This window comes from Scatophagus argus, chromosome 11, assembly GCF_020382885.2.
Source record: "Scatophagus argus isolate fScaArg1 chromosome 11, fScaArg1.pri, whole genome shotgun sequence".
Classification (NCBI taxonomy): Eukaryota; Metazoa; Chordata; class Actinopteri; family Scatophagidae; genus Scatophagus; species Scatophagus argus.
Genome location: NC_058503.1, coordinates 5,496,589 through 5,507,349, shown reverse-complemented (window position 1 = coordinate 5,507,349; position 10,761 = coordinate 5,496,589). Strand labels below are relative to the sequence as shown.

At 39.7% G+C, this 10,761-nt stretch overlaps 1 protein-coding gene across 1 annotated transcript in view; it reads left to right on the top strand.

Moving 5' to 3' along the window:
• The first annotated feature begins 44 nt into the window (after positions 1-44).
• Positions 45-10,761, top strand: part of slc49a4 (solute carrier family 49 member 4) — a 43,525-nt gene continuing 32,808 nt past the window's right edge. Inside the window, exons 1-2 of the mRNA XM_046404498.1 lie at positions 45-476; positions 4,035-4,128. Coding sequence (XP_046260454.1) covers positions 182-476; positions 4,035-4,128 — 389 coding nt within the window. The 5' untranslated portion in view covers positions 45-181. The remainder of the gene's footprint in view (positions 477-4,034; positions 4,129-10,761) is intronic.

Here is a 10,761-nt window from a genome sequence, read left to right as displayed (position 1 = left end):
CATAGTTTCCAACGACGACAGCTATTTCCGTTCGAGCATGCGCACTTAAGTTAGGCGAGAGAAACTGGAGCGGACTGTTTTTGTTTTGTGATCGACAGAAGCCCAGAGAGACGGACATTTCACGGTGCTATACAGCTCTTTTAATCGGAATTTCAGTTGACCTGACGAACAGATAACTACAATGGGTGCCGGTTCGAGCACCGAGGCGGAAAGGGAGCCTCTTCTCAGGCCTTCCCATTTGGAGACAAACAGTCAGCCAGTAAACAGTAGAGTGTACGGGAGAAGATGGCTGGTTTTGACCCTGTTTTCCCTGTTAGGACTCATGCAGGGGATGGTGTGGAACTTCTGGGGTCCCATTGTAAACTCGGCCGTTCACGCATACGGATTCACCAAGTCCGACATCGCAGTTCTGGTGCTGTGGGGCCCAGTGGGTTTCGTCCCCTGGCTTCTGTTTATGTGGTTAATGGATAAAAAAGGTGAGCTGTTCCACTTTGGTACACTGTGTTCTATTTGAACGTTGTGGTGTCGGTCTCGTCATTATTGTCCCTAAACCTCTTGGACCATGTCATCAGCTGTAGTTAGATCCATCAAAGATATCAACATACTGTGTTTTGTGGAAACTGTTGCAGTAGTCTTATCTGTACACAGTACGATAAGTGATGTCCGGTGTTACAGTGTTGTGTTATCGGTTCTATTTTGTACCTTGAGTAGTACTTCTAGGTATTAAACGTTCAAAGTAAAAGATGTGGTCAACGGTCACGTGGTGTATTCAAATTACAAATTACATTCAAGCACATATTTGGTTAGGCTACTTGCTATTTTAGTCTTTTCTGCGTCTTATCCTACTCACCATTTCAAATGGTAATATTGTTATTAAAAAGTTTACTTCAATCGTTGGACAGCTGTAGTTAGTAGTTACTCTGCACAATTTTCTGGTATGCAAAGAGCTCATAAAATATAATATTTTATTGGAAAAAAAAATGATTAGCCCAATGTATGTAGATATAGATAGCTTTTTTGAAGCTCATACAACTATCCAATACTTCCCCAAATGAACTGGCTGATACTGATACTGATATGTCCAAAAATCCATGAGACATAAGTAAAAGTATGAAACAAAGAAAAGAAATAAATCAACATGTTTAAGAAGCTAGGAAGAATAATAGTTTGCTAGTTTATTACTTAATAACAATAAATTGGTGATGAGAATTGATAAACTGGTGAATTAGATACAACCCTGATTCCAAAAAGATTGAGTTCAGTGTAAAATATAAAGAAATCAGAATGCAGCCATTTACACACAAACTGTTAACCTAAAACAGTTTTATAAAGTTTTTCAGAGCCCATTTAGTAATATTCTTTATGCCATTATGTTTCTTAAAGCGGTGAACCTCTGTCCATCTTTGCTTGTGAACGAGCCTTTTGAGGATGTCCCTTTCATATCCAATCATAATACCGTCAGCTGTTGCCAGTGGAACTGTTTACCTGTGGAATGTTCCTAACATGTGCTTTTGAAAATTCCACAACTTTCCCAGTCTTTTGCTTCCCCTGTAAAACAATCAATATATGTGTACAGAAATCACTGTATATATTGAACACAGCTTTGGCGTTTCAGTCAGTTGATATGATATTAGAAAATTTTAAAACAACAGGCTGATACCACTCAGTCACTTTTCAGCCTCCACTAGCCAGCACTGGAATTGCACCCATGTTAAAGTTTAAAAGTGCTGATTTGGATAAGCCGTACAACATTTGGTGAAAGCTGAGCTTGAGTGAGCGTGCCCTTCACCTGACCAGTTCCTCTGCATCATCTGACTGACACATAGTAGTTCATGCCTTGGCTGGACTGTCAGGTGACAACAACAGCAACAATACAATAACAACATCCCGGTTACCAGGTTGCTGTTAAATTGGAAACCACAAGCAAAGTATTAACAAGAAATTACACAACTCATCTTGTGATCCTGATTCATCAGCAAGTAGTGCTTCTGGACTTTTTTGTGTGTCTAATTTCATATCCGCCACTCTCAGGAAGTGGTAAAACTTTCTTTCTGACATGTCTGTATGTGGTAAAATAATCCAGCTGTAGATTCCCCTCATACCTGTAAAGTTAACTTTCTCCTTGGGAGCCAGCCTGCAGTTAATTCTGCCCCTGAGTCACATATCAAATTAGAGCAGCTCATTCAGCACCCTCAAATTGCGTTAAGCCATGGTGTGAGCTATATGACATCCAGAGTTTGCACCAGGCTTAGGCTGTTGCTTCTGTGTATGATACACACTCTTACTCTCTCTCTCACACACAGTTACTAGCTCTGCTCCGTTGTGCCAGTGGGGAAAATGCTTGGCTTCCCTCTGAGAGTTTTCCCTCCTCAAAAGAAGAGACTGTTGATGATCAACAGAGTCAAATGTGATGCAGTCATGGAGTAGTAAGCCTATAAATGTAAAGCTTGGGAATGACATACATTTAGTATATGCTGAAGTTGCGCAGTATGTCAGAGAAAGCTGATCCACCCGTTTAAGTTTGTAAAGCTTGTAAGTCCTGCTTATGGCAGTTGGCCTCCAGGCCAGTAAATATAGGTTAATGACTTTCTGTGTCACTAACACATCCAGTGCTTTATGAGATACAAGCCCATAAACATCATAGGAAGTACAATAATACCGGTACCTCTGCATCAACATATGACACAATGCTGCAGAAATAAAACTTGATGAATTCATTAAGTTCTGTTCTGTTCTTTCTTTTGACAGACACTACAGAATTCAAATTCATTATGTAATATTATAAAAGAGAAGAGTAACAAATTCTTCTGATAGCAAAAGCTTTGATATATTTTCTTCATAACTGACTTAAACACATAATTAATGACAAAAATTGTTGTCTACTTCCAACTAAAGTCTTCTGAAGATGGATATCCAAAGCATTTAAAAATTCAATGAAAAACCCCTGTCTAACCCTTCCAAAGCAACCTAAATATACTTCTACAACTTATTTCCTATTGTCTATAACAGTGTTATTACGTGTTTATATTGTCTTCATGCAACCATCAGCTACCCCAAACCAAACAAAACAAGGCCTTCTCTGACTCAGCTACAAACAAAGCTGAAAGTGGCTTCGTTTTATTTAAAAGGAAAGAATATTAGTTTTCTGTCAGCTGTCCCTTTTGTTATTATTCTTGTTTTATGACAAGTCTCTGTAGGTCCTTGCTATGAGACATATTTTCCCATATTGTATGTTGAGCAAGTACAACACATCTGTAAATGCCAGCTGATTTGAGAAAGAGGAATAGGGAAGGAGAGAGTTTCCTTAAATGGATGTCATGTGGATGAAACTGAGAATAGCGACCTCCAAGTTGACAGAGAAAGGCGCTTTGTCTGTACTGTTGGTGTCACACAGGCGATGTTAAATGAGGAACTTTAGGATTCACCTCATGTAATTATTGCCCACATGCACTCGCTTGCAGATTATTAGTCACACCAAGCTAAAACTAATGCAGTCATTTTGGAGGATGCGCTTTGTGTTGCTGTTCTGAAAGGCATTTCTGTTATTTTGTCCACCTCAGTTATATCAATAACTTTTGCCAAATAAAAGGAAAAGACCTCTCTGTTTGATGTAATACAATTCAGTATACCATATGATTAACCTAAAATGACCGTGCAGCTGAATTGACACCTGCCAACATTTTAACAAAAACCTGAGGGTTTATTGTACAACTGTGCAACAATAATCAGCAAGCGGTGCTTTGTAATGATTAGCTAGTTAGCAAAAAAAAAAATATATATATATATATATACCACAATGCACCATGAAGACATCACCTTAGCGCCTCTCTTATTTTTGTTTTCTACATTTACATTTCCAACATATTAATCAGTCATGAATAATCATTAGTCACAGTCCTGCTTTGCAGTTACTACGATTACTTTGGATTCGTAGAAAACATGACTGTGTGCTGATGACACAACCATGTTTACCCGCTCTTATTTTCTATCTGCCATCATTTCTCCCTTCCATCATCCTGCCATATGTTTTCCAGGTCTGAGGGCGTCCCTCCTCCTCTCTGCGTTCTTCATGCTGCTAGGAGCCACTCTGAGGATCATCCCACTGACAGATGAGCGTCTCAGACGGTGGTAAGACTGATGGTTCAAGGGAACTAATGTTATGATGATGACCCCTCTTGAAAGACTTTGGAAGGGCCAGCAGTGTACAGCAGTTTGTGGACAAAAAGAGCTGCTTGCAAAATTTGGGGCCTCTCCTTATCTAATGAGTTCACCATTATTTGTGAGGTAGCTGACAGTGGATAGGTTAGTCCTCAGAATATTGGTTAGCAACTGTTTTGATAATTGATTTTGGTCATTTCAGCCAAGCAAGAACTTCAGACATTAACTGGTTTTAGCTTCTGTTAGGAATGTGAGGATTTGATGCTTTTCATCATCTGTCTTGATCGTCTCTATTTTGGATCATTTAAACTGGATACAGTACACATTTTGAAGATGTCACACATAGAGCAGAGAGGCAGTTAGTGGACAGTATAAAGTTTATGCTTCAGGAGGATTGTGCAGGGGTGAGGTCGTATTTATTTAATGAAACAATCAGAAAATAAGGTTTAATTTCTCAAAGTCTGTGCTTTATACTCACATACATGTCTGTGCCAGAGTTCATGGTTATCAATCCAATAGTTGCTCAGACATTTTAGTCAGGACCGAAGTAGTGGACAAACAGACCAACAGACAGACATTGGCATCCAAAAGATACGTTTATTTGTGATTATGAATGTAACCACCCTGAAACAATCAGAAAATACGCTTTTATTTCTCTGATTCTCTGCTTTATACTTGCTAACTCAGCTCTTGCATAGTAATACCTTTTGATTGTGTCCACCATCTAACATTAGCATGTTAGTATGCTAATATTTGCTAACTAGCTCTAAACACAAAGGCTGATGGGAATCTCATTAATCTCATTGGTCACAGTCCAAAGCACTGGACAAATTGAGGGTTTGAAAGAAACTTTATAGGATCAGTGTTAAGAGATCACCAAAGTGATGAGTGGGACATGAATGTCTATGCCAGAGTTCATGGCCGTCCATCCCATAGCTGTTCAGACGTTTCAGTCAGGACCAAAGTAGCGGACAAACAGATTGTCCGACAGACGCTTCCTTCCAAAAGATACATTGCTAGCATGTTTAAAAAGTGTAAGCACCAGGATGAACATCAGCATAGCATACAATGGTGACTATTACTGTGACTTGTAGTTGTGTTATTCCGCATTTGGCCGCATTGTTCCAGCCAAAGTCTTTTGCCTTTCTTTAGAGTAGAGACCTGTAACTGAATAGAGGGACAGTCAGGAAGCGTTTGGCTGCCAAAGAACAGAATTCTGAAAGACAGCTCAATATGGTGTGGATCCTGTACTTTCTTTTTTTGTGTCCTTGCTGCCAGTTTCCTCCCTTATCAGACGACACTTCAGTGGGAGACAGCCTATCACAGGAAAACATAAAAAAGAATCTCATTATTATAGCGTTTCATTTTCAGTGTTACTCATGAGCTCAGTGTTCCTCTTTTAGAAAGTGTGAAGAGCTCAGTGAAGGTCATTTCAATTATAATTTGCCTTTTAAAATTGTAATTTCATTGAATATTTCTGTGGTAATCTGTCTCATGATTCCTATTGGGCTCCACAATGAGGCGGTATATCATAAAATATCAATACTTAGAGGGAATTGTATTTCCACAGGATGAGTCACATGTCACTTTCACTCTATGGATTTGAGGATTTTTAAAATAATTTTAAAGATAAATCAGTTTTTCTTCTCTCTCTCTCTCTCTCTCTCTCTCTCTCTCTCTCTCTCTCTCTCTGAAAAGCTTCTGTTGGGAATATCAGGAACAGCAAGCGACAGAATCGTGATTTTTTTTTTTGTGATAGAGCTACACTCCTACACTCTAACACCTACACCTACACCTACACCTAAAAAAGAGTATTTACAGTTTGCGGAAAAATGTCAGATTTTGCATCTTGGATTTATTGCTTCTCTGTGTGTTATAGCATTCTATATTTGAGTAGTGCTCACAGCCCCTACTAATAGCTTTGAGAGCCTTTTCCACAACTGTGAATGAAGAGTGACATCCATTTCTACATGCTGATGCCAAACATGTTTGGTACATGTTCTGAGGTCTTATCTTGGGCTGTTAACTTTGTATCGATTGCTGTGTTGCCTAACAGCACAATGTGGCTGTTTCACAGGGGCCACTTTTACAGGTTACACAAGGCTTTTACTGTAAAGGGGAAATATAATTAAAACAGAAACAGGGCTCCAAAGACACAAGACACCTCTTCCTCTGCTTATTTGAATACGCTCTGGGTTAAACTCGCTCTTGTCAAACTTGCACCTCATCCGTCCACTACGCAAACCAGTATCTCCAGCCTCCATTATGTCACAAAAGTGGCAATGTGGCCTAAGGGGTGGCTTCAAATGTTTTCTCAAAAGCAATGAAACATTTAGGTTTATAAAATAACAAAAATAATAATAATAAAATAAAAATTTGTGCCATTTCGACAAATTGTTGGAGCAAAAGTTCGATCACCAGATATAACAAATGCTTGTCATGATGGATGAGCCACCATCTACAGGAAGTTGTACATCAGCATCAGCATTAGGGAGCAAGCCACAGACACCGAAGAGGAGTCAAAGAGAAACGGAGGAAAAGAATGAAGGAGAGAACAAGAAATGAGACGTGAAAACAAAACAAGTGATGAGGGAGAGGAGGTGAAAATGTGTTGAGAGGAAAGTAGTAGTGAAGAACAAAGGAGGACAGGATTGCAGCAGCACCAGGAGCTCATATAAGAGAATAAGATATGCATGTAATCTTTTTTGCAACATTATTCCTTAAAAGTGGAGCTTAGAGAGTGAGAGAAGTTAAAGAAAAGAGAAGGAAAAGAGAACATGAACTTGATTTGGAATTAGAGTAGCTTTGGTTTTAGCGTGAATTCATCTGAAGCAGATTTGTCAGCTTAACATTCACTCTGTGTACTCAAATCCAGCATAGTATAACAAAAATAATTTTCAAGTAATACTGTTCTCGATAAATTCCTAAACATCATACAATCATTGCCTCTTTTAAGGTGTTGAGTAATGGTAGCAAAGTGATGAATACGTTGAAGATTAATCACAAAACTCAATGGAGGCTCTTCAGGGTGATCTTCCCTTGGCTACTTTCATGATTTACATATTTTTAGGCTATTTATTATCTCCAGTGGCTTGAAAAATAGTGCATATAGCAGCCATAAATTGGGGAAAAAATGTCCCCAGATTCTCCCCAGTTTTGGACTAAACCCTGAAAGTCTACAACGTCTGGCTCTCCCCCTGCCATATATCAGTTCTTGGTGTCAGCTGAACTTAGAAGTGCACAAAGTTCAAGGTGTATAGCCTGGGTCAGAGCTGTGCTTTTTCTCACTGGATGATGGGGACAAGCTTTTACAGCCATGACCTTCAGCTTTTTAGATTTCATATTCAAAGTGGAAAACAAGATGGCACGGCAAATGTTAGTTCTGACATAGTTCAGCCTAATTTGCATATTAAATGCAATGGGTCACAGGTTTGAAAGCCCCGTTTTAATGGATGACATAATGGATTATCACAGTAAAGTAGAGGCTGACAGAATCATGCATTTCCCTTTATCACCAGTAGATGTCCCTCTTTGCTTTTCAGTAGTGTTGATAAAACATGAGACTGTGAGGGCTTTGTTTTGTGGCATGTGCTGCTGCCGTGTGCCGACTCCCATCAATATCTTTTCTTCATACCTCAAGTACAGGGTTAGATGATGGTGAGATGACCTGAGACGCAGAGAGGAGACCTATAAAAAGTGTAGCTGGCTCCAGACTTTTGAATGTGTGGAGTTCAAGGGCAGCCCTTGAGTTTCCTGCTCCCCTGATCCGGAGACAAGCGGCGACAGTTATTCAGGTTTAGAATTTCCCTCGACGGCCCCCTGCAGATCTGTGTTTGTTCCACATGCCCTTTCATGTTTGATAAGCGACTTCTTCTTCTTCTTTTTGTGATATCCTCTTGAGGAAGTAAACTAGCTCTTTGTTTTGAGTTTTTAAGATCTTTTTTATGAAATCAAAGGCAGCTGTGAACTTGTGAGCAGTGGAAGTTCCTCTCTTTTATAACCCAAATCTTCTGTGTAGTTGCCACGGTCACACTGGAAAAACAACTAGGCGTTTGTTTTGTTAGGTTCAGATAAGAAGAGAAAGGGCACTGTTGCGTCAGTGGTCACTGATTACACCTTGCTGTGATTAGGGCTGCTCTCAAATCAAAGCCATAAAATTTTTACCCTCCTCATTCTCTCGTGTTTTCATGCATTCACTCTTTTCTTTTCCCCTTTCAGTCCCCCTCCGTCTGTCTCTCTCACACATTTAAAAACAGAACAGCTGTGTGATTAGTAAGTGCCAATCAGTTAGATCTCAGTCTCACTCAGACACTGTCTGATTAGCCATCAGGACACATTGTGGGTCCCGCAGCAGGCTGTCCTATTACTGTGACGATTGCTATGGTGTCATTTTCAAGACAAAATTGGCCTGGTCTTTTTGTCAGGCCAGAATTGGTTCTGTCAGCCCCGGTGGACCAGACGCAGTGGGGTGACTTCTCCACAGCGCTGGCTTCTTTGTATCATTCTCGATCAGATTCCGTCTGACAGGGTTCATCAATACTGATTAACTTAATCATCTTGTTGAAAAAAAGTTGCTTCCTTTCTTTGCTTCTCCTGCCACAGTGCAGCTGTCCCATGCGACCGCTCACCCTCACATTACTCACTATCCGTCCTCATCACCTGTCACATTAAAGGCAGTTTTCTTAGTCACATCCATCCTGAGAGCATATAGTTAGTAAGGCTGGGTACTGAAGTTCAATACTTTTGAAGTTTTGATCAAACTTTGTAACACAGTTTCAAAGTTTACGAAGTACTGAAAATTGTCATAGAATTAATCTGATTATTTTTTGTCACGTTGTGCTTTGTTAATTCAAAAAGGGAGAATGTTTTATAATGTTTGCTATAGTAAAACACAATATAGAGAAAAATATCACTTAGGTTTTCGTGCAAAAATTAAAATAGTCATCTTATTGACTCATTTATTGCTTTAAATCATGCTGTGTGTCTTTTCACCTTCATAATTAATATTTGGACAAACTGGATTTGAATTTTGGGTTTTGAATAAACCTTGTGTCTAATGAGAAGAAACAGTACAGCAGGTGGACCAGTCTGGTATCTGCCCAGGCCTAAATGAGACTGTAATCACAGGGTGTGTTCCAAAACATAACTGGCACAATGTCCGTTTGTGCCAGTTGGTCGTGGTTTCCAGTCCATTTCAATTCGACACACAAAGCAGCACATGGCATTTATGCTGCCTCGAATCAGCGGCTCTGGGACAGTTAAAGAAAATACCATGTGTTATTGAGAGCATCATAAACAGTATAAAAAGATGTATTTTGCATGGTTTGTTGTACCTGAGGGCAAATAGGAAATGCACTGTCTCAACTTTAAAAGCTGTGAAAAGATTAAATTGAACTTAACTACTGCCTCTTTGCTGCCTACTGCTATTTGATTATCAGCTGACATTCAGTGTCATACCTGCTCATGCAGCCTGCACTCCATTCACGTGGGTTTCTCTGCCCTGGCTGTTAGGAGACAAATGACACTTCGACCCAGCGGAATGGAGTGCAGCTGCAGCGATAAGTGCTGTAGCTAGGGGTAATTGAAGAGTGACAGTGGATAAAAAACATCCTTGATCATGGAGAGATGACATGAAAAAATTTCTGATATTTTCTGATTTTATGGGTGTTTCCAGGAGCCGTGACATGGCAAAGGTGTGGATGAGGAGGCTACGAGAGCTAATTATCCCAATTTTAAGTATGTGGTGCTGAAATTGAGTACCGTTTGGTTAGAGAGAAGGCTGTTTGACCTCTCAGTCACATGGTGAAAGACGTGTTTGACAATTCCAATGTGTCATGCGATCATCAGTAATCAAACTCATTTGTATTACCTCAGGTTTTTTCAAGTGACATTCATGGCTAAAGACAACTCAAAAGGCATTTAAATAAGCAGCAATGGCATAGCATGATTTTTAAGTTCTTTGAGGAAGCTGACTGCGTTAGCTGGGTTACTCTGACACTGATATATTGTGACATGAAAACACCACAATTAGCCAGCTTATGGACTGACTTTTTGAATGAGTTTTTGGCTTGTGGATCTCTGAACAAAATTGTGCAGTGGTAAGTCTATAAAACAAAAAAAGAATTACAAGTGATGAACCAATAGTCTGCATGCTAAAGTGAAAATGACAAGGTGAGACTGGTAATGTGCAGGATAAATTTTATTCCTTGACATCCTCATCTTCCAACGCTCATGATAAGATGGAGAAGAAAATAGAAAAGTTATAAACACAGCATATTCCTGCCGCTGAGGTAACTCACTTGGTACAGAGATGACAGAGAGGCTGCATGTGGAGGAGTCAAAAGACACACCTGCATAAATGCAGATAATCAGAGCAAAAAAGAGTCATGTATGCAAGGAGACGAGTTCTGTGCTCCATGTAAATGTCATACTCCACATACAACCAGCGCAGGATAGCCGTGTATAAACATTCTCCTAGATGCCATCATGGAAGAATACTAACCTGTTATTGAACCCCACTGAAAGCTCTTGTACTTAATTGAGCAGTTAAGACTGAGACACATATAAAGAAAGAAGGAGTGGGATGAACAAAAAGTAAGTGGC